This window comes from Chelmon rostratus, chromosome 9 (assembly GCF_017976325.1).
Source record: "Chelmon rostratus isolate fCheRos1 chromosome 9, fCheRos1.pri, whole genome shotgun sequence".
Classification (NCBI taxonomy): domain Eukaryota; kingdom Metazoa; phylum Chordata; class Actinopteri; order Chaetodontiformes; family Chaetodontidae; genus Chelmon; species Chelmon rostratus.
The window spans coordinates 17,655,689-17,680,402 of NC_055666.1; the positions used below are offsets into that span (position 1 = coordinate 17,655,689).

General features: G+C 45.1%; 1 protein-coding gene and 1 long non-coding RNA gene across 2 annotated transcripts in view; both read left to right on the forward strand.

Annotated features, from left to right (window-relative positions):
- Nucleotides 1–337: 337 nt before the first annotated feature.
- The window catches only part of LOC121611246, a 29,766-nt gene continuing 5,389 nt past the window's right edge, over nt 338–24,714 (forward strand). Inside the window, exons 1-3 of the long non-coding RNA XR_006007090.1 lie at nt 338–622; nt 4,262–4,368; nt 15,822–15,953. This is a non-coding gene — a long non-coding RNA (uncharacterized LOC121611246). The remainder of the gene's footprint in view (nt 623–4,261; nt 4,369–15,821; nt 15,954–24,714) is intronic.
- On the forward strand, nt 8,874–10,707 carry sox3 (SRY-box transcription factor 3). The gene has a single exon (XM_041943686.1). It carries the CDS (start codon nt 9,061–9,063, stop codon nt 9,961–9,963), a length of 903 nt encoding a protein of 300 aa, XP_041799620.1. The 5' UTR covers nt 8,874–9,060; the 3' UTR covers nt 9,964–10,707.

Sequence of the window (24,714 nt, forward strand, 5' to 3'; positions counted from 1 at the left end):
ATGCTTGTGACCGTGCGAGGCGATTGTCCTCTTCCTGCTGCACAGAAAGCATTGTACTCTGCTCACCCGGGATGGGAGACTTTTGTTTTTCGAGCTCTTTCACACAAGCTCTCCCTCTCTCTCTTTTTTTTTTAAACACAATAGTCCTCTCTCCTCTCACCCAGCGTGGCAACCCTTTCAAATGGGAAGCTCCAGGTCAGTTTCCCTTGCCAAGTTTTGCAGCCTGCCATGTTGTCTATTCTGCTCAGCTATTTAAAAAATGTTGAATATCAACAATGGCTTTCACTGGTGCATTGTCAACTTTTGTATGAAGCAATCTTGGCTGAATGAGATGGGTCCCAGAGCAGGGAGTGCTCAGCTGCAGTGTGCACTACCACACCAGTGACTGCCTGGCTCTCTCGCTCTTTATATTTCTCTGCTGCACCGGGAGCTGCCGTGGTGGTGGTGCTCCTGTCTGAATGGCCGCGGTTGGAGTCTGGGCCGAGGCTCCGGGCTGTGGATGTCACTGCTATCTTCCAGTCCTGCAGTTGGGCCTGCTGACAGCCAGCTGTTGAAGGTGTGTCTAACAGAGCGATTGGGAAGCAGCAGCAGCAGCAGCAGCCCTGGGACCAGTCAGAGCTTGGTGAGTGTCCTGAATTTTGTGGCCAGAGTGGGAGGAGGGTTGTAAAGAGAGGAGGGAGGGGGGCGTTCTGGGAGATGTTGCAGGGGGGTTTGTCTTCTGTGAGTTGTGTTTACTGTCTCTATACATGCTTAAATATATGTTAAGTCTGTCTGATTTATCCGGTGTATCTTAAAAGACAGGACGTGTCACCTGTTGGTCTGGATGTCATCCCGATCAAACACAGCAGAATTAAAAATAGACAAGAAGTTTGACAGCATTGACTGATGTAAAATGCAAACGCCACAACTCAGCTGTCCTGTTGCAGAAAAACCACACTGACACCGTCTCAGAAAATCAGAAGTCGCGCCCCACTTCTTTTATTCGCCAACGCTGCGCAGCCTACAACCATTCTGACACTTCGACAATGTGCCACACATAAACCAAACTTCCCGCGCCCCGAAGTCCCGTCTGATATGCACGCCGGATGCATCAGTGACTTTACGCCGAGCTCTGTGTGTTTGCATAAGCACGTACATCTATGTTTGTGGGAGCGAAGAGAAGGATGAAAGCAAGAACGAGAGCTTGCTTCCAGATAATAGTGGCTTAGGCTCTTTGTGCCGCTGTCAGCCAGGAGAGGAGCGAGCCTGGAAATCGCTCCAGTGCAGCGGCAACATCTTGTGTGTTTCATTGACATATCAGTCGAAGGGGCAATGAGCCGCCGCCTCCGTGCTCCTCTGGTCTGCGTGAGTGTGTGTGTGTGTGTGTGTGTGTGTGTGTGTGTTTACGAATAGGTGGCACACAGAGATGTGGTTTTATTAGCTGTGTTAGTGAAAAGTGAGTGTTGATACAGGGGAACAGTAACTGTATCAGTGCACCACAATGGATCGAGAACGTTAAAAGTTAAGCACGATAATGATTTTTGCAGTTATTTTTTATGCTTCCACACATTTTCAATTCGTTTTCTTTTCATATTCAGAGGTTACAGCAACAAGAGAGATAAGACACTAAAAATGAATACTACAAACAACAACCTTAAGGATATAGATGCAGTTTATAGTTTCTTTGAAATTTGAGAATTTATTTCTCATATTCAAACATAGTGAGCTCCAGCATGTAATTCCATTATATTTGAATTTGTTTTCTCACACTGAACGCTAAATTTTCCAATGTTAATCCTTCACACTGAACTACCTCTAAATTTCTAACATGCTCTCGTTCTCATTTAGTCACATATTCCTCCTATAATCATTAGTTAATGCAGTAAAAAAAGAATTCATTGGCTTGTCAAATCTTTTTCAAGCACTCATCTGAAAGCTGTAAGCGCTACAGTCCCAGTAAACTCAGCAGAGGCACCCTTACCTTCTCGAGGACCTGTGCTGTCCTCTGTCTCACCTCTCTGTGCTCAAGCCAAGGCAAGGTGACCAAATTCATCTCAGACCAGCCCATCCATTACCTTGTCAACACAGTCAGCTTCCCACCTTAGTTTGCTCCTCTCCCAGAAGACTTACTCTAATGAAATACGCAATAATCGCCGCACTTATCTCGTCGTGCTCAAGGTAATTAATATATTTAGAGGGCGATGGCTAACTCTTAATTAAATTATGCCTCTTTTAATGAGACCTTGACTGGGAATAAATTTATGACCACTATCTGCTCTATCAAGTGCTTTGCACGCAACAAAGATTTGTCATTTTCTCCCAAATCACAGCTAGATTAGACACAATGGTACTCATGATTTATATATCAATTTATGCTTGTTTGTTTCTTTATTTAAGGTTTAATAAATTACCTCTTATAATTACCTAAGCTAGTTTTGGGTTCTTAAAAGCCCCAATTAATGCTCAGCGCTGTATCTCTGTTACATATTCATTTTGGAGGAGAATACAGATAACAACTTGGTGGCATTAATCATATTACAAAATTGGGTGTATTTAATTAATTAAAGTTGCAGTGCAAATTAATTGTGCATCCTCACAATATTATCTTAAACTAATGAAGGCTTGACAAAGAGACTGTTTCATTTTTTAAAAGAGGCTAGATTAGTGGGATCTCAATTATGGCTAAAACAATAGAGGGCTGCTTGCTTGGGCATGGCACAAAGCAAAAAGTGACGATTCAGCACTTTCTTCCAAACAAAAAACGGAGAAAGTTTCCATTGTTTTTGGAAAAACTGAACATGGCAATGATTCAAAAGATACATGGAAAATAATGAGCGCTGTAATTAGCCAGTCAGGCAATAACAGTATTTAAAATGATCATCATATAGAGGTGCTTGATAATGCCATTCACAGGCAGCAGTTTCCAAGCAGTGCGCATCTGCTTGCTGACAGACTATCATAACTTGTACCATAACTGGTGCAAAAAAATAAAGGCCTCATTTAAACTGTGTGCTGCTTTGATGCACGAACGCAGGGTTTTATTATTCAGAGTGCATTCTGAAAAATAACAACACAACCACAACAGACCAGCAAACGAGATGTAATGTGACATGTCTGCAGGTAAATGAAGATTGCACAGATTAGAGGTTCGAGTGCGAGCTGAGGAAGTTTAGGCAGCAGACTCAGAAGTGATCATGTTGCGCACTAGATGGCTTAACCCAGCCTCACCCAGTGGCTCAGAAGGAAAACCATATTTATTGAAATTTTCTGCTTAATTTAAACTGAATTGAAATTAGCTCTCAGTGGAAAGGAGCTTATAACTCACAGTAAGTTAGTGTTTTATTTTTCATTTAACGCATCATATACCAAATGTTTTAATATGAATGTTTCTCCTAATCTGCTAAGTAAACGCAAAGGGTCTTTGTCTAAGAAATGACTTCAAGGGGCTCATAATCATTGTATATCCATTTAAAAATGCTTCCACCGATGTCCTATCCTGTGATGTAATTTCATTTGCTTTTAGCTTCATTAGTCAATAACCACAGCAGAAAAATGCTTGTGTCAATTATGGGGACTCCAAGGGTCAGTGAGTATATGAATTTTTAACTGCACACTGCTGCACATGATTACATTGAGTGGTCTTGTAAGAATGATTAACCCCGCCGCACGCCTGTGTGTGTGTGTCTGTGAACAATTTTGCACGCACTCATGTGCGGAGCACACTTGATCGGATGCGTTTGGAGTGTGCATCCCGAAATGATAAGCGGCTACAACCCCCGAAGAGGTGATGAAGTGAAAAACTATTCCCTTGGCTAAGTGAGATGGAGCAGAGTGTTGGGTGGTCACGCCTTGTCTGCTTGTGACAGTGGCGGGTTAAAGAGATTACACTGGGTCTGTGTCAGCAGCCTTGGCCTTGCTCACACCAGAACATAATGAGGAAGGACATGCTTGGCCTGCCGGGGAGAAAAAGAGGCTGAAGTTTGGAGCATTCCTCGCAGACGGCTGCAGGAAGCAGACAGCTTCCTGCATGTTGTTTTACAAGCTGAGGTCAATAAGTAAGACGGTTGCATTCCACAGAGCCGAACAAGGTGGCTGCACTTCTCGGCGTCGCTCCCCCCGCCACCACATTGAAAACACAAATTACTCTGCTACAGTGGAGGCAAGAATGCAGCCTTCTCCATTAGCCTCGAGTCCTCCTGACAGACTCGCAACACTCCACTAAAGCTCTCCTGAAAAATCGATGCATCTGTGCTCTGAGTGTGTGTTTTTGGTTCTTTTGAAGGTTTGAGTGACAGTCCCCTCATCTAATGACTGAACGTGAGCGCTCTCACTGCCTCAGATGGGCCCACAGTCAGAGATGTGATCGCCGGGGTGGCATCCCAACATGTGGTGAGTTTACTAATCTGCCTGCCTCATCCTTTCCTGTTCTCCATCGCGAAGACTCCACATTTCGTTCTGTGGCGCAATAATCGAGGAAGAGTGATGACACAGAGCAGCACTTAAGAACATTTCTCTATTTATGCTCTGTCCTGATGCAACTCTCTTTCTCCTTTCACTGGCAGGAAGTAGCGAACACACACTTAAAACTGTCCTCAAGAAATCAGATTTTTCATCCCAAGGTTTTCCGCCTGTATGCAGACAAAAATGTGCACAATATAAATATATAATTTTCCAGCATAATAAAAAGAAACTTTAGAAAACCTTAGATTAATTTGTTGTTTGATTCTCAAAGAGAGTCTGCTGTAGTTCCCAAGGAGACGTTTAGAGGACAAAAATATTCTCATGTTATTATTTATATATGAGAAAAGTCTGTTGCTTTAATATTTTTCAGATTAAGCTCACATTAGGTGAAGCTCCTGTTCCTATCAGATCTGCTACATAGAGCCTCTATGCCACTTCTAGGTGATTTAAATGAGGTTTAATGATACCTGTTGCTAGACTGGCTCTTGTTATTAATGTCTGATTTTGCAACCAGGAGTAAAAAATGCATTCTGCAGAAGCCTGTAGAATCATTTTTAGCATCATTTGTAAGAATCTCCTGACATGAATTAATGAACCATGATGGGAGAGTGTAAAGTCAAAGAGGTGATATGAAACATGTTCAATCCACAGAGTAAGATGTTCCCTCAGCCATGACTCTGCATTACACACAGACATTAAACATTTTTGAGCTATTTTTGTTAAGGTTTTTTTTTTTTTGGTCAACGACAAATCTTATGGGTCAAATAAGTCAAATTATCACCACGAATACTAGCCCTTCTTTGTGAAATAAAGAGGTGATAATAGCAGCACTTTTATTCCTTTAAATGACCCGTGAATATTATTTTACCTGTGTTGAACTGGGAGGACGCAGCCATTCACGCCGACACAATAGGAACAGCAGACCGTGCGTAAATTGCATCTTCATTTGCATTCCTCGTCCAAAAATCATGCAAATCTTAATGAGACAGTCTCCATTGTGGCTGTAATTGAAAACCCATTCTTTGTTAATTACTGTTTCTCCAAGGCCTTGTCCGCAGTCACTGAGCTGAAACAAAAAAAAAGTTATTGATTCGGGAGGTCGTGGAGTTTAAAATGGACACGTAGAATAATGTTTTATGGGTCTGAGATGCGATTTTCGATTTTTTACATATATCTGTGCTATTTGGAAATAGTCAAAAATAGGATCTAAACAAAAGCAACTTGTAAAGGCAGGCTACGACAAAAGGCAATAAAAAAGCAATAAATTACAAGCTATTAACAGTCACTTATTTGCAGCTGAATGGGGGACATGCGGCGCCTCTGTCCCGTCGTGTAATATTTAAGTTGAGCGCATTTTGTCCGTCCTGAATTGAAATGGTCTCACCATAAAGATCACACTGACAGCCGCGCACAGGGTGCGGACATGCGGGGAGCTGAACTGCTTTCAAAGGTGGGATTAAAGTCGTTTTGTGTCAATTAGTCGACCTGAATGCGTTTTAATTCCCATGAAGCTCTTTGCAAATATGACTCACGTTTTTTTTTGTTTGTTTGATTTTATAGGCCCAAAGGCCAGAATTAGACCTCTCCTTCAGCGAAAACCTGTATTTTCTGTGGTCCCTGTCACCAGATTCAATGCTGCGTCAACGCAAACGTCAAATGTAAACAAATTGCTTGCTTTCAACCATCCGATACGTCTTTATTTGAACGGAAAACACGAAAACGCGGCTGATTTCTCCTCAAGAATCGATGGCTTGAGGGCAAATCGTGTTTTCACGCATATGCACAATTCATCGTTTTTTTAAACAAAAAACAAAACAAAACATAGAATTATCTACGATCTAGAGGATTGCGTGCAGGTTACACCCTCTCATCAGGACATCCACATATTTCCCAACATTCAACAGTGGGATCCTGCAGCCGCGCGCCCTGAGAAGCCCCCTTTAGGGCTGTCAGGCTCGTTGAGTCTGAATCACAGCAGACTATGCTGGTGGTCCTCGGTTCCTTAATTAGGAAATTAGCTGCACAGAGGCCCTCATTACTAAACTCCGGGTTATTCCTGGTGTGTTTTTTTCTTTCTTTCTCTCCCCTCTCTCTCTCTTTCTCTCTCTCCCTCTGCTACTGGTCAATTTCCATAAGAAGATTACAAGCGGATCAGTATTGAGATCTGCCCAGATAAACAAATAACTGGCCCTGAGAATAGATGACTGCTAATTGGACGTTAGTTTTATTGCTCTTGCTCTGTTTGTGACGCCCCATTGAACGCGAAAATTAAATTCATGAAGTGATGTCTCTTTTCAGCTGATTTACTACTAACTATAAGGCTGAGGGACCAGACTATAGGCTTTACCTCCCTTAAACAGGGGTTTCCTTCACGCTAGTTGCGCTTGGATTCACTTTTTAAAAGTCAGAAATATTATTGACACCTTTGCCTTTGTGTGTTTTTGCATCCCTTTGTGCAACTTTTATCAGTAAAACTGCAGAATGCATCTCACATCCTCAGTGCAAACGCTTGCATTTCATTCATTTTTTTTTTTTTTTTGGAGTAAAGAAGAGCAGCAGAGACTGCCAGATGTTATCGGATCATTGATGATTTAATAGAAGCGGCTCATTAAACCCTAATATCAGAGGGAACGCTGCTCTTCATTCAGTTTTTTTTTTTTTTTTTAACTAGACAAGCGATTTTCCAAACAGACTTTTTTTTGCATGCAGTGTTTGCTCTCAGTGAGAAATTCGAAAAAAAAGTGTGGTCCCTCAGGTGGACGCGCTCCCATGCACCCATATATAATAAAATGCAGGAGGGCCACAGGAGCTCCGGGAGGTGAAGCGCTCTAAAATGCACATAGGTCCTACCAGAGTGATCCCTGCAGAGCTCGTCTAAACACTGAGGTGTTAATAGTTGTTTTCGATGGGCGATTCGCTCGCCGTCATTAGCAGGTGTGAGGCGCGCTCTGTGGGGCAGGCGGTTTCAGCGGCGAAGCGGCGTTTTCAGGTCGTTTGTAAGGAGACACATGCAAATGCAGGCCCCTCCACGGTGATCATTTTAATAACCATTAACACGGCCGAGAGAAAACGAGTCGGCGAGCAGGAGCTTGGCCGCAGTCCCTCGCGCGCTGCCCGCGGAGTCTCCACGCTCAACTTTCCCTGTGGGATGACAGAGCTGGCCCGTCCCCTCCACAAGAGGTCGTTGATGCATTAAAGTTTTGCGCTGTGGGTCCCCTTGCGCTGCGGAGTCAGCCACGTTAACGTGCCATTAATTTCACCCGGAGATCACTGCTCTGCTCGGGGTAAAACTGCTGGGGTCATTTTATGAGATCATGAGACCAGATCGTCCACTTGCTCCTGACAGCAATGCCTTATTAAAAAATAGTCAGTTTAAAAACATCACAGTGGAGCGATCAGCCTTATTCTGCTTTAAGTCAATGCAGCTACACTTCATTTCTAAATGTCAAATAAATATTTTTCCACGTGAATTAAATATGATTGGAAGGGAACTGAATTATTTCAGATGCTCGGCAGGTTTTACTCTGTAGTTGTTTGAAGGAAGCATTAAAACTCCTGAGAAAAACTTCCGAGCAGGTGGACGAAAAAGGTGAACTTGTTTTTACTTTTATTATTATTATAATAATGATGAAGATGGCAGGTGTATTAAACGCTTTTAAATCAAAGTCCAACATCAAGACTGACGTTTTTTTATGTTTGAATAAATATATTCCGTGAAGTTAAAGCGGCACAAGGCGTGTTTGACAGCAGGTAGAGATGTGACGATTTTTTTCTCCGCCAAAGGCACATTTTCTTCCAATATTACACTTTTTACTTGAACAATTTGCACTCATTTTCGGTGGATTTTGGCCTGTTGGGATTCGCCTCTGTAATTGATTTATTGACATCCCTTAAGACTTTTGTTTCCCTGCAGCATATGGGCCTATAGCATACACCGCTTTTTCGTTTCATATAAGGTTCAGCCTACATGATTGGAAAAAACAACTTTCGTGGCGTGTTTGACTCTTTGATTTTATTCAGCTGAGTCTCAAATGTAGGAGAAAAAAGTTGTCAAAATAAGCTTTTTTCGGATTTAATTTGCTGCAGAAATGATTTCGATGCGATCAGGCGGCACCTGCTCTGCAACAAAAACAAATCGGAAGTGTTTCCCGCTGACTTTTCATCTTCATCCTCAGATTATAATGGCTGTAAATCTCGAACATTTAGCGCTCAGGTCGTGGAGCTGCGCTGCTGTTTTAAAACTTCAGCTCTCCCTCCTCCTCGAACCAAAACACGGCGCTGGCTGCTCCGGTTGGTTACGCTGTGGCTACGGGGAGCTGCGCGCTGATTGGTCGCCAGCTCCTCATTGTCATGCTGTCAATCCGCATCACATGGTCCGGCCACTAGGCCTATTAACAGATGAGCCTGGCGAGTTTACAGACTTGTGTTTGAGAGCCGTGGGGGACAGAGCAGCTCTGAGCGGAGAGAAGCCAGAAGCACCTGCAGACAGATTTGCCTGTTTGGGCAGAACTTTTTTTCCCATCTTATGAGACTGGTCAGTATCTCTACCTCTTTGACTTTAGGCGCTGTTTTGTGAACTTTTTTTTATGTGCCTGTGAGTGAACACTAAAAGTCGCCTGAATGTATAACATGATGGAAACCGAGATCAAGACCCCGCTCCCGCAGTCCAACTCGGGCTCGGCGCCGGGCGCAAAGAACAACAGTGTCAGCGACCAGGAGCGGGTGAAGCGGCCGATGAACGCCTTCATGGTCTGGTCCCGGGGACAGCGGAGGAAGATGGCACAAGAAAATCCCAAAATGCACAACTCTGAAATCAGCAAGCGGCTCGGGGCTGACTGGAAACTTCTGACCGACGCTGAAAAGAGGCCATTCATCGACGAGGCCAAGCGTCTACGCGCAATGCACATGAAGGAGCATCCGGATTATAAATACCGTCCCCGCAGGAAGACCAAGACCTTGCTCAAGAAAGACAAGTATTCTTTGCCCGGGGGACTGTTGGCGCCAGGAGCCAACGCCGTCAACAGCTCGGTGTCGGTGGGCCAGCGCATGGACGGTTACGCGCACATGAACGGGTGGACAAACAGCGCGTACTCCCTCATGCAGGACCAGCTGGCCTACCCTCAGCATCACAGCATGAACAGCCCCCAGATCCAGCAGATGCACCGATATGAGATGGCGGGGCTCCAGTACCCGATGATGTCCTCGGCGCAGACCTACATGAACGCGGCTTCCACGTACAGCATGTCTCCGGCGTACACGCAGCAGACCAGCAGCGCCATGGGACTGAGCTCCATGGCGTCCGTGTGCAAGACCGAGCCGAGCTCGCCGCCGCCGGCCATCACGTCCCACTCTCAGCGGGCGTGTTTGGGGGACCTGAGGGATATGATTAGCATGTACCTGCCTCCCGGCGGGGACAGCGCGGAGCATTCCTCCCTGCAGAGCAGCCGGTTACACAGCGTCCATCCGCACTATCAGACCGCAGGGACTGGCGTCAATGGGACGCTACCTCTCACCCACATCTGAGAGCGCAAGAAAGAAAAGACTTGAAACTTTTAACACAAAAACAAACAAACAAACAAAAAAAAAGAGTACTTCGGATACTTGAACTCTTTGGTTGCTAAAGAAACGACGTTCACCAGTTCTGTTCGAAAAAGCGTTTTTGTCTCAATATCTTTTGTCCGTTTTTTGCAAATGAGTTTTGAAATGGACCGAAACTGAACGTTGAGCCCACCAGAGTAAACTGCGCTGCAGAGATGCTTTCTATCACGAGTATAAGCAATCAACCTATGTAGAAGAATTGGACTTCTATATTTTAATTAATGCCATATTTTCTCTCTATGAAAAGGCATGTGGCCTCATTAAGAGAGGCTGGTGTATTTCAGAAAAGCTGGATGGAAAGTTGCTTCATAAATGTTTACACTTAATTTGTAGAATGTCAGTTGTCTCGACTGTGTCCAAATTTTGTAGTCTTTCTTTTCTCCCCCCTCCTCTTCACATAGGTTACAATGAAATGTTAAGACTGTGCGGGTCGCAAACGCAAGTTTTATTTATAGTAAGGTTGTTTTTTTTCTTTTTAGCTTGTGAACCCGATGTTTTTGTCACGTGAAAGATTTTGTTTTTGTAAAAATGTTATTTTCTGTGATGGTTTTGACAGTGTCATGTTTACTCATTTATGCTGAACGAAAAGGTTTATTTAAACTGACGTTTCTACACATTTTAAGACCATCCTCTATTCTTAAATGCTGAATAAATTTGTACGAAACATGATTTTCTTTGCGGCTCTGTCTTTTGTGTGTAACACGAGGTTGGGAAATGTGAGTCAGGGTGTTTTTTTTTTTAAAGATGGGAGGACAGGTTGAATCCTGATATACTGAAAAGGGATCATTTCACAGGCGAATGTAAAGATCTCTCAGACACTGAGCGATGATCCTGTTATATTTTCACATCAGTGACAGATTTTTCTTCACAGAGAATCAAAAAGAAACGGTCTTGTAATTACTTTACAAGCTTCAAAGAATAATGAGGGAATTATAATTTGCTTGCTGAGTTAAAAAAAATGCTTGGTGTCATTTTAACCACCCACTTAAAATTAATAATAGAATTTTACTTATTTCTTAGGCCTGTTGAATTTGTATCTGATATTTCTGGTAAACATTTTTTTTACAGGCTCCTTAGTTTTGGAATTAACCTCAGAAGAAATTTAGTGTTGCTTTCATCTTTTTTCCTCTTCTTGAAATAGTTTTTTTTTAATATAAATATCTGGTGAAGAGAAACTGTATTTTGTGTTTGCTTCATGCAGCTGTAACTCTTCTCCTTCTTAAACTTTACCCAGCTCGCTCACTTATTTCAGTATTCACTGAGCGAAGGCAGAGTGAGTGTTTAGTGGTCGTCATCACGTCGCTGCTTCAGTCCATTTCAATGTCTTTATCGAATTTTATCACAAGAATTCGGTCAGAATATCTCCTACATTTTAAAAATGAATCTAAGAATGTAAATAAATGAGAGCAGAGCAAATAAAGAAACGTGGTGGGTGCTGGAATCGCCTCACATTTGGAAGTGGTGTGAACTTTAAAAAAAAATCTGAATATATGACATGAAACACAAGAGACGTCATCTGAAACCTGTTTTTAAAAAGTTTTGTAAGTTCACTTTGTGTCAGTGCTGATTCGCTAAAGTATATATAATTTGTGACTTTCTGTTTGGCATAGAAAATAAAGTAATAAATGACTTTAAAGAATCAAATTAAGTATTTTAATGTTAAGTATTTTGCATGTTGACCAGACATTTACACTCATATAGTTTCTGATGGGCACAGATGAACGTTTGCTGTGCTCCTTTTGCATCTGGAACATTTTCACTTGTGTAGAATGTAGTGAGGACTGAAGCTGCTGTAATGTACATGGTGCATTTTTATTTTTCATCAAATTATACTGAAATCACATTCATAAATTTAATGGCATCCCCCAATGCGCTCGATGTGGCTGTCTCTAATTATGCAAAGGTGTGTGCGGAAGAACGGGCCGGCAGTGTACTTAAGAATAAATAAGCTCTGGCCACCAAGAGGGCCGAAGCAGTGGCGGTCCTGCTGGCCTTCCCACACTCCCTGTAGGACTTGATCCACAGCTCAGCACAGCAGCCTGGATTAGCCCCACGCACCTTTGTGGAGGGAAAGATTATCCAGACCTCCCTGCATTCACTGACAGGGTCTTAAGTCATTCTAGCGTGCCAGCAGCCACCCGTCACCTAATCACACTTTCCAACTCATTTTTTTGTAATTAAGCAGCTTTTCTCTTCCTGCTCCTCGGTGTCAGCGGGGTTTGCTGCCGGCCGGACAGAGTGATGGTTCGAAGTCTTTCATCAAACGCTGAAAATTATGTAACCTCAGGATGGCTTTCACCTGCACTGCTCCTCTTGACACATACACAAGCTGTGGGTTAACTCTCAACCATAATTACAGCTGACGTAGCGCGTCGGTATAGTGAAATATGTCGTATAATTTCCAGCCCTCGCTGTGATTACATACGATCACGTGTAATGATCATTGGAGGAAAGGTGTGTGGCTGGGCCGTGCATTGCTGCTGATGCCGTTTGAATGTTCTGGCAGTGAGGCCATCCGAGTTGGGCTCCCCTCCACCCCCATCCCCCCCTCGCTCTCCCCCTGCTGAGCGCCCGGAGGGCCTCTCTCTCCTGTCATGTGGAGCTCTGTGCCCACTCAGCAAGTGCAGGCATATCCCACTTCCATCTGCCTATGACCTCACAGCCCCTGTTTGTTTAACCCCCTCTCCAAAAACTAACCTAATTATAGCCCTGTAGAACATGGATTCAGCGGATTCCCAGTGGATTCTGCCACTGTGTGTCTATGTGTACCTATGTATGTGTGCAGCGCATGCAGGGCTCCGGCTTAACAGCGACAGTGCTCTAGGCCGTGTGTCGGTTGGTCCTGTTTTTTCACATGTGTCTCCTCAAATTATGCCAGAACATGCCCCGCCAGTTGCACGTCGTGTGGGAGCTTACGTGAACAAGGTGGGAAAAGCAGTCGTAGCGTGTTTCTAGTGTCTCTTTTTACGTCAGCGTGATGAGTGGAAAACTCATTACACAGATGTGGCTGACAGACCTGACGTTGGTGACGTCACAAATTCGCCTGCCTGACCTGCTCGGCAGCTTCCAGCTGGAACACACCTTCCGAGCAAACTCTCAAGCCTTCGCGCAATCTCAAACTCAAATCTGGACTCTCCTCTGATGCACAGATCAGACATCACCTAGCAGCATAGTTTGAGTGTAACGGATGAATGCGTGTGTGCGGTTAGGGACTGCACCTATGACACGCAGTCAGACTGTATTGATTTGCTGTGGCTGGGATCTCCAGGAGGCCCTTTGGGCAGAGCCTGGAGGAGCCTGGAGTGGCCTGTCCCTCTCGGGCACGCCGGTCCATAGCAGTGGGACTCATGTGAGGTACAGAGATTGACAGCAGAGCGGTGTGTATGCATGTGTGCGTGAGTGTGTAGAGGTGCGGGGGTTGGGGGTGGGGGTTAATCTCCCTGAACTGGGGCAGATGTTGTTAACGAGCTCCTCTCAGGTCGACTCCCTGCGTGGGAAAATGGCATCAAATCCTCCTGGGGTCAGGGCTTTTGGGCTGACCCACTGAGAGCCATCCCTCTCCACCGCACCGTCCTCTCAATCCCCTCTCCATTCACTCACCCTCTCACTCACTGACAGCACACACCGGAGACACTAGAAAATCACATTTGACCACTTTTCTACCTCTCCTCTTTTAAGTACGTCCCCAGTTTTCAGCTCCTTGCCCGGACGTATGTGAGCACCAGCGGACTTGTTCCGTGATGCAAATGTCTCATTAATGATAGCTGTGGTTGGATCGCCATGCCTTACACAACCGCAAGGAATGCTGAGTGGGAAATGCTTCAAAGGCAAGCATGCCGCCACTCAAGAAACTGCATCCGCCCAGCACTGAGTTGCTTGTGTTTATATCAGTGGAAAGTAAATTAGTTTAGGCTTATAGACTTTGAGGCACCCAAGCTACTGTGGAGTGGAGGATACGTAAAGAAATTAGCCGCAAATTGTTCTATATTCTATTAAAACTGAGGAGAAGAGACATTGCCGGGCACCTGCAAGCATGCTCATGTTCGACCTATGCACGTACTGTATGCACTGTATGTATAAGTTAGCTGTGATGTGGCGACGTCTCATCAGTCATATCCAGAGCGGGCACGTCTCTTTACCATATCATGTCAACATGCCTGCTTTAGGGTTTATGCGGACTTAGGCTTTAATGCGAGGGTCATCCATTAAGGTGTCTGACTCTGAAGGCGTGTTTACTTTGTCCCAGCAGGTGTGTGTGAATATGAGACGTGTCAAATATGAGGCAGGATTACCGCCTCTTGTGTCCCAAACAAAACAAACACCAATCACACGAACAGCTGAAATGGGAGGATTCTGTTTTCTTGCCGCCCGGGTTGTATGTTTAGAGAGCTTTTTCTGACGAGGATCCTTTTGACGTTTTTTTGTTCAGCCGAGCGCTACTGGGGTTTACTTGGACTTGTTTTTGCTTGTAATTGTGGTTGGCGGAAGATGTGTAAAACCACACACACACACACACACACACACACACGGATATACAAGCAATAATGAAACTGGATTAAGAGGCCTCTTCCTGAATAACCTGTAAGGGCAATTACACACAAACGGTTGCTTCTAATGTGCGTTAAGGAAAGCTCAGGCACCGAGCGAGACACTCTAGTGTGTAAAAGTGTGTCTGCTGCAGATGGTCCCTTTCTGTGATGCACATCACTTTGTCTATGAACACTGGAGCATGTAGCGTTGCTTTTAATTTGGAGTTCTGACCCGTCTTGGAAGCCTAAAAATGGGGGCAAGTATATGTCTGCGGATGTATATACTACGCCTAGGGACAGTAAGGAGAGTATGGCACTGCTGCAAGACAATGCAAAGAGAGGGGGATAAGGATTTAGGGGGGTGACAAGGGGGAAGATTAGGCCTCTCATCTAGGCCACAGATATTGATTAGTGTGTGGAGGACAGTGAGAGGGAACACAGATTGGCAGATACACAATAGCGGTGCGGTGAATCCGCTCCATCAGAAACCCTCTGATCATATCGCTATTGTCAGGAGCTTCATTCACTAACCTGTGCACACACACACGTGTCACCCCCGCCCCACCAAAAAACAAAAAACATGTGCACATGTTGAGAAAAGGTATGTTGTCAAATGCACTCAAAGTAGGAGTAAAGATTTATTTTCTTGGGGGCAATCGTCAGGTTGGGGGGCACTTTAGTGTGGGCCCGTCTGTATGTGTGTGTGGTTTATGGGAGGGCAACCCTGGGAACGTAGGGGGAGGTGGAACACACTCGGCTACGGGTCAGTCCTGACTGACTCTGTCACTTATTGATTAGTTGCCATGGAGCGTTAGTCAGGCCATCTCTCTTGGAGGTGTGTCCCTGAGGGCCAGCAGCACTGCCCAGATGAGCCTGTGGAGGCTTTGTCTGCAGGGGGCCAGAGTGTGTGTGTGTGCGTGAGTGCGTGTGTGAGAGCGTGTGACCTCGCTAACTCTCACTTGCGCTTCCTCGTCCTCATCCCTCCTCTCTCTGACCCCCTGTGGTACTTTTTCTTGCCCTGTAGGAGCTCCTGCAATATTCTCCAGAGTGGACCCACTCCCAGCTAATCTGCAATATCTGAAATGAATCAATGTTTATGCATACGCCTACTCCCAAGGGGTCTGTAATAATGGGGATTGTAAACAAATTGTCCAAACTTATTGAGCTGTGAAATCCCCTTCATAGCCCCTGGATTTGCCCACTCATATGATCCTCTCTCATCTCTGTTCTCGTATTGTCATTGTTCACATTAAGAAGGAGCGGCGGCGGGAGGGAGATGGATGGTCAGGACTCGGCGGTGCACCAGGTCCACCTGCAGTAGCTGAAGACTCCACTGACAGCCCAGCAGGGGACAGTGAGGGCGTTGGCTTTCACACCTCAGTTCAGGTAGGGAACAGGGAAGCGTACCAGTATTTCCTTTCAGAAACGAGGTGGAGACCGAGAGATAAAGAAGCACAAACATAATGCAGTATTTTAGCTGAAGCTGTGAACTCTTATAGTTCTAAGGCTATTTTACTTACTCATTGTTTCACAACTTATTTTCGTGGCTTTAGCCATTTTTTCTATTTGTGGAAAGACAGGCAGACAAAATCAGCGGGAAGCAGTCCCTTGTAAACCTTCCTCAAAGTTCACACCCTGCTTCATCTTTAAATGTTTTCGCTTTTCTGTTCAGTGGCAGTGTATTGCCATCATTTCGGGTGACTTAACTTTGGATTTTTCCTCCAAATAGCCAGTGATTTAGATAATCTGGCTAAACTGCTGGCTGGTTTACAACCGGTCTGAATGCCTGAATGCGTGTTTCTTGCCCTGCTGGACTTTGCTGTAACAATGTCACCATATTTCCAGATCCCAAAATGTGAACATAACCCCTCAATTGTATTGAACTGGGTTCAAACATTAATGTGTCTTCTATTAAAGCATTGAAGCTATTAAAGCCTCTATTAAAGCTTGCTGTAAAGTTTCAAGCATAGCCTTTGAAGAGAAAAACTAACATTTTGGACTCAATTTTCACTTAAAATTGTAAATTTGTCGTCAGAATAATGCAGACTTCTCCTTTTGAGAATATGCGCACAAACTTCTTACCCCGAAACTTGACAACGGGCCCCCTCTATCCCTCCCTAATATCACACCTTGGATGCATAAACATGCCTGTGCTCCACACATCACCCCTCCCCGGGGGGGCTGCATGGCTTTAGTGCCGCACTGTGACACCAATCAGGGGAGATGGCGGGCTCCTTTGTCATGCAAACACCAATCGCTTCTTGTCTTATTCAAATGTCTGCCCTCTCTCTTTCTCCTCTCCCTCACTCTCGCTCAACCCCTACCCCGCTTCACCCTCCACCCCCGACTTCAGCCCTCTCTCTGCCTCTCCCTCCTCCTCAAGTCCAAGTAAATCCTCGCTGCGAGAAGAGGGAGCCTCCCGGCCCGGGGCTGCTGAGGCAGGCCTCTCTCCTGGGGGTCAGTCTGTGTCTCAGCGCATGGGGCTGTTTCCAGGCCCAACCAAGTCCATTTCATATTCAAATGTTACAATCAGGCCTCTGACCCACAGGGGGCTCTTTATGGCTGCGGCCCCAGGTCGCAGGGTCAAGATGGTGATTTAATAGCTCAGGCAGAGGAAAGGAGCGGGGGAGCCAAGTGATTTAGAGGATGAATGAGTAATAAAAAAGCATTTTTCCTAAGTTGTCATGTAAATTTCAATCCGTATTCAATATGAGGCTCCCTCCGCACTAGAGGCCTTCCTCAATGGCTTTCTAGTGGACTTAAGGCATTCAAAATTAAGAAAGTCCATTTTCTGCTTTTGCTCTTGACTTGTGGTTGGTGTAAACAGTAGCTGACGGAGAAGTGGCGGAGGATTAGGGATGGAGATAAGGACGCGTTAAAGAGTCATCATGCTTGTGTGGTGCCACTGTGTCTCCGATGTCCTCATGCTCTGGAGTGGCCTGTTATTCCTGTCCCCGAGGGTGTGTTCCTAGCCCAGCAGCTCCAGCAACATAGGCAGGTCTGCGTGTTTATATGTGTATGCGTGACAGACAGTGAGCTATGGTATTGTGCGAACATGTGTGTATAGAGGGTAACTCCTACGACCATTTTATCTACAGGCAGAAGGCAGCGATTGGGTCCCGGCACGCCAAGTTATGAATTACTTCAGTTAGTTACAGTTAGGTGTTACTCCACTGGCATCTGCTCCACCTGTGACTCACGTGGTGTGTCCTGTACAGGCCGTCCTTTCACCTGACTCATTTAAACCACAAACAAACCCGTCTGTCTCACAGCCTCTTTGATGATCAGGCCACTTTCATTAATTTATTTCTACATGATCTTTATTGTAGTCTTTGTTTACATTTCCTGCTCAAGAATCACCTGAGAAATGCAGGACTGGTTTAAGAAATGGACACAAATTAAGGTTGTGTGAAATGTCACAACGAGAGGTGATAAATCACAGTGCGACATCGACTGATTTGCAGTAATTAAAGAAATGAACACGTTGTGAATGAGTGAATGACATCTATTTTTTTGTGTCTTGTCAGAAAGATGACACACCCTGTCAGTCTTCAAAGACAGTAAGAGTTATGGGAATTATCTTGCTAATTAACCTAAAATATGCAGCTGTAGATTGCTATATGCAGAAGTAATATTCACATGGTTGGATGTGTCATTGACCTGATATATTTGAAATGCTGCCCTAGACATTAAAGAAGCAATCAAAGAAAAAAAAAAACAAGAGGGGTTGCCAGTTTCTTTAACATTAATAACATGCTGCTCCTGCTCAGCATCACACTTTATTGATCACACTAACTTGTGATCAGCCGTGTTAACACTCTTGACGTAAGTCCAGAGGGACCGAATGGTTAGTATGATCAATAAGTTGTGATGCTGAGGAGGAGCAGAGTGTGGGATCATCTCTTCGATAGTTTGATGTGTGAATATCTCTGTTGAGGACTGCTGATTGGACGACACATACTGCACGTTTCCAGATGTCACCTTGAAGATGGACTCTTTCTTCTACTACTTCTACTTCTGAGCTTTTAAAGACCAGTCAGAGAATGATGAGAATAATTTTTGATCTGATCTGTGCACACAGTCATCTGTGCTTTTTTAAGGGCCATAAAAATATATTTTTCACTATTTCACTATTTTCTGTGATATTCAATAAAAATTTGATGATTTATTGAAGGAACATTGCTCTTGTTTTGAAACAAGTGACTCCCACTGTTGAGGTTTTCAACATCACAAACCCACGAAGCCTAATGAGATCCTATTTGAGCTCTTCTGAGGAATCCCACATTGATTTTAGTGGAGAAACGTACTCTGTAGCCTCCACTAGAAGTATCAGAGGGCAGCATGTTGAGATGAGGTTGAGGGGCCACTGCAGGGCAAGGTAGGGCAAGCCTCAGTGGGCACAGCTGTAGCTCATAGTCATTACTGCCCCTCTGCTGGTTTAGAAGAAAGGGGCTTCTCCCGCCACATGGCCACTCTGCCATGCCTGTCCCCTGCCACACACACCTAGGAAGGCCTGGTAGCGCCAGGCGGCACCGCTCGCAGTTTGCACTCCTGTCACGTGTGGCAGGGCAGTGGAGCAAAACAGAGCGGTGCTGCAGGGTGTGGACAAGACCAGGGTGGAGGCAGGGGTGAGGGGTAGGATGGGTGGGTTGTAGAGGTTAAACCAGGGTAGGGGGGCTCTGTTCCTTCCTCTCTTATCTCCCGACTGACCATTCTCTTTCCCATCCCCTCCTCCACCCTTGCACCCCCTCAATCCTCCCCCCCTTCTCTCCCTTTTGTGGCCTGTGCACCTGCAGCCCTTGAGTCTGGGCAATAAAGCTGAAGGATTTGTCTACTGGAGGTTGGAGGAAAAGTGGGGGAATCATTAAGCACGGCAAATACAAAAGCAACAGGTTCCAACTGTGGTTGTTTGATATGGTGCTATGCCATATTCCAGAGTGATGGGCTTGATGTAATGCAGTTTGACATAGAAGGAGTGAGTTTAAGCAGATTTGTGTCCAGACTTACTCCCTCTTTGAGTTAGTGCCATAATGAATCAGTCTGATCTGACACATGATCAGCTTTTAGCCTCTGACATGTTTTACTTCCACTTGGGGATTAAATGTATGTAAAATGATCAAATCAGATTGAGGTCAGCTTTTCACAGGCCAAGAAAGGTTCAGCTTTGTGTCAATGCATTTAAAAAAATAATCAGTTTATGAAGTTTAAGAAGTGGAAAGGAGAGTAGGATTCATAATTGATAACAACGGAGATACACCGCTGATTAACTGCAACAGTTTAATTTCACAGTGAATGCCAACTGTAAATATAAACTTCCTACCTTCTGTCATGTTTGGAGGATATTTTCCCTTTTTTTTTGTTTTGTTTTTTTAAATTATAACTGAGCATACATTTCAGGGTTATTATATCTCCAAACTCTTCTTTCAAATGGAGCTTTCAACCAGGCTAAAGAAATACATTTATGAAAAAAAAAAAAATCACATAGGAGTGGAGAAAAATGTGTAATTTTCGCAAACATAGATGAGTAAATTCAAAACTAAATGGATCAGAGTGCTTTTACATACTTAACCCACGTTATTTCTCATGCACACACACACAACACTGAATACATTTACACTGATGTGAAAATACATTAAAATGTGTTACTGGGATCTGTGACATCACTTTGTGTATGTTTTACTGCCTGATGTAGGTGTTAAGAATGAAGCACAGAGTGATGGAGATATGCAGACAGCCAGCAGGCATAGCACTGGTTGTGATTGTAGTTCCCTAAGAGAGCTGGTTGTATTCTCATAAACTCACAGGAAGTGCGCTATAAGAGTAAAGCTTGTCTGTCAAAAGAACGAAATCATGGTCCGGTGAAACTCGAATGTATAGGCAAAGTAAAATTGTTCTCAGCCATGTTCTGCAGAGTCTCTGTTCAATTCCCCACCTGTTGTAATGTTATGTTCAGTCATGTAGAACTTTTCTCTCACCCGTTGCATGCCAGACCCCCCACATTGTAAATCGGCGCAAAGGGAAAAAGATTCAGCTCTTTCAGAGTGCGACCATGAAGGCAGAGGAAATCACTCTAAACGGTCTTAATTCTGCCATTAGATGAGAGGGAGCGCTGAGGGGATTGGCTGGCCCTGTGCTCCATATTCACAGAAGCAGGATGAGGCTGGGAAGCCTGCTGAGAAAATGGTGTCGTAATCAGGAGCCGGCAGTTCTGCCTGATCAGGTACACTAGCCCCTCTTCTCCCTTCCTCAAACCCCTCCTCTTCCTCCCCCTCCACCCGCTCATTTCTCTTCCCTTCCCCTGCCCTGTAAGGAGATCCTAATAAGAGTTTGGACGTACTGAGCTCCTCTTATGTGAGGACCTGGCAGGAGGGAACAGAGATGAGGCCTGAGGTGGGGGTCGAAGCTTGAGGTATGGAGTTGTGGTGGTGGGACGGTTGGAGGGGGTGCTCGTTTTTTTTTTTTTTTTGTTCCCACATTTGATTATTCAGGTTGGCTGAACTAAATTCTAAACCCATAAAATTCGTATCCCCTCTGGGGGACCATTTGCATATATTTCAGTGCCCCCTCCCTCACATCCCAATTCCCCTTTTTTCTCAGAAAGTGAAAGAGAGGGCGAAGCAACCAGGCCTGTCTAGGCTTTAAGATGTCACCGTGGTGTGAAATATGGGCGAACAAGCAAGGTCTTTGAAACTCAAACTAACCCCCCACCAGCCCCTGAGCTGCTGCCACACACACATATACACACCCAGTCATCCTCTTGCCCTCCGCTGGTTGCTGTCCTTAAATAGGAATTACATTTCAGTTAGTAGTTACATATTCTGCAACTTTGTTCTCAGCTTCTTGCACCTTCCTCTTCTTTCAGGTGACACATGATCGCGGTGCACACAGTATCTGTCGAGGGTCACATCTGTACGGATTAGAAAGGAAGCAGCTCTTGTTAAAGTTGAGCATGTGTGTGTTTTTATGTTTGGGTACGACGGAGTTTATTTCTTACAGGCTTGCTTTCAGATACGTGGACTCTGTTTGCGAATGTGCAGCTATTTACAGAATAACATAAGCCGTGACGTGCCATTATGTCAGTGGGGAGAAACTGCCGGAGGCCAGGAAGAGTTCCAAATATTTGATAAACATGTCAAAGCAACGAAGTCTGGACTTGTAATTATGCCAGTTTTGCTCTTACCGTCGTCGATGGAGGGGATTAATTTTCAGACAAAAATGTTCTGAGGCCAGGTCTTAAAATTCCGTTTAGGATGTGTGCTTGGCGGCATAAAGATGAAGGGAACACACATGTAGTCGGGCACACAGACCCGGAGAGGCAAGCTGGATGGAGGCAGGGCTCCACATCGCCACTCAGCCATAAGAGACACCTGTTCGTTTGTTTGGCCAGCGAGCTGGAGGTTTTGTTTTTCACCGTGCCAACCGGGCCCGCTGGCACTAGTTTTACTGCCCATCTGTATGGATGGGTGAAGTTAGACGATGGTCTTTGAAAAAAGGGGAGGGTGGGGGGGGGGGGGTTGATACTTGATGGCATTTTGGTCACATGGGGCAAGTTGCTGTCATCCTTTAACCCTCCCCCCTGGACCCCTTTCCCTCCCCCTCCCGTGCCCACTCCCTGGTGCACAGGCAGAATGCAGTGTCAGGAGGGTGAGCACTGAGCGCCCATTGTGTGTGCTAACCAAAGCGGAATGCCCGGGTGACAAAAGGGGGAGGAGTGGGCTCAGGGCACACAAAGCCAGGGGGAGGAGAGGGTTGGAGGAGGAGGAGGGGAGGGAAGGAGAGGAGGGGGGGGCAATCTGCTGGGGGCTAAATAGACCCACTCAGCCCCCAAAACTCTAAGCACCCTAAAAATCTTCTCTCACCTCCCCCACTGCCTTCTCGCCCTCACCAGGCCTCCCTGCCTGGGCTCTGGGGTGTACTGTACACATGCTGCTGGAAGTTTCCCGTTTGTTCCCAGCAGTGTGAACCAAGAGAAGCTACAACTACCGAACCCTCAAACTATTAAGTGTTGATTTTGGTGTTATGACTCATGGCCCTGAGGTCTAAAACAGGATGTATTTGCCAACAGTAGTCATGGTTTCCAATCTCTGTCATTAGTCAGGGATGCCTTATAAACCCCCATGTATCACTGTCAGATGTTTACAAAACAGACTGGGAACTCTTCACAGTGGGCGAGAGACATGAAACATTTCTGGGAAAAGTTCAGGAAGAATATGTCCAATAGTAAAACAAATATTAAATCAAATATAGGAACTCTTCTCCTGCTGATTTTCACCTTGCATCTCCACCTTATTTACGCCGCGACTGGCTTTTATCACCGTACGACCTGTGGCTTTGTATGCGTGTAAGTGCGTGCATTGGGGGGCACTCGTGCATGTACTCACCTGCCTATTCTCGAAGGTGAGAGCAATCTGGTCTGTGTAGTATCGCACGTCAAAGCCAGCCTCTTAACTCCCACACAGGACCTGGGGCGAGTGCGGCCACTTTAAAACACACCAGGCAAACCCTGAATTAACTCTTTCTTAATACCGATATTTCTCCTGCAGATGCAAGTAGGAGCAGATCCTCACAGCTGCAGGACCTCAGCGGTTTTAATGACAGTCAGTCAGGTTGGTTTGTTGCCCTTTAGATCTCTATTCAAAGCCGTGGGCATACGTCGGATACCCATAGCTTGGACATTAAAAGTTCTCCATTCAGTGACCAACCTTTGAACCATAAATAGCAGGATATTATTGCACTTGCATCATTACCATTCCCCTGCCTATGATGTTTATGAGCTCAAAGTTTGTGCTGACAGACTCCACTAACAAATGTTGTTACAACTGGAATCCAAGGATCCCAAAACTATGATCACCTTGAAAGTCTTTCCGGCAGTACTTGAAGGATTTGATTATTTATTTATCTCAATATTCTTTATTTTATTATTCACTTATATTGCCATTTTCTCAATTTCTTGGCTCTAAGTATTTAGGTTGGTTAATTGTCATCTTTTGTACCTTGTCAGCTGATCAGCTGGTTTGGTTTGAGGTGATAGAATAAAGTGGACTGGCCTGTTGTTAACTTATTTGTGTTTGGTGCAGGTTTGATTTTGTCCATTAAAAGCATTTAGCAAAAATGGCGATCAAATCAAATGTTCCTCAGAGATCTTAGGTGACATTTCAAAGTCTCTCACTGACAGCATGACATTCTGGTAACCAAAAATGACCTGATGATGCTGCCAGTGCCAGCGAACAGTCACTTTGAAGAGGGACCTTCCCTTCGTCCCTTCCTCTTCCCCAAAATGATGACCGGGCAGATCAAAGGGGATGCTCTAAAGAAAACTCTTAATGGTGACCCCCTCCTCTTCCCTGCGTCTTTCTCCCACTCCCCTCATATGCACACTTAACATCTGAACTCCCTCCTCCTTTCATTCATGCAAACTTCAGCCTTTCCCATCGTATTTACATACGCTGCTGCAGGGCAAAGGTATTTCCCGTTTTATCTGTGCTGAGTTCTTAGGAAGTCGCTTGCTGAGTTGTTTTGGTTTATGTGTTGTTGGTGAAACACAGAGGGTCAAATGCAAGCCTGGGGGGCATGTTGAGGTCACAGAGTAAACCTGGCAGGGTCGATCCCAGCACCTTTGTGACTAACACAAAGTGTGTTTTGGTGGCTGTGTGTGCGCGTGCGCACGCCTGCACGTGGGCTCATGCGTGTATGCACATCACTGCATGAATGTCAGGTGAGTTTATGCTGTCTGTGCTGGTGCAGTCAGAGCCCCTCCATCAGTGCTGACCCAGGCAGCCATCATTGTTCTCGAGCTGTAAATCACCCTGCCGCAATCAGGGCCCTGATCTAGGCTTCTCTGAACCCTCTCCACTCCAGATGATTCCCCTCCTGATTGGCCTAACTGGACTCCTGTCTGTGGCGGCAGATTAGCATGGATTGTTTTTTCTCTGTGGCATACAGATTGAGCCATGTTAGCATTCACACCTCCACGCAGCGCCAAAGGGCTCTGTTGAGACTCCAAAATGCAGAGGAATACCAGACCTCACTCACAGCTTCGATAACTTTCAGAGGACTAGAAGAAATACAGGTGGCACCTGACAAAATAATGAATTTCTGTAACGTAGCCTCAAGAACTTTGTCATGTGGCATCTTTACTGATCCTGTA

Bases quoted from the DNA above. Each gene is read 5' to 3' on its own strand.
- sox3 (XM_041943686.1), top strand. From the start codon at position 9,061: ATGTATAACATGATGGAAACCGAGATCAAGACCCCGCTCCCGCAGTCC.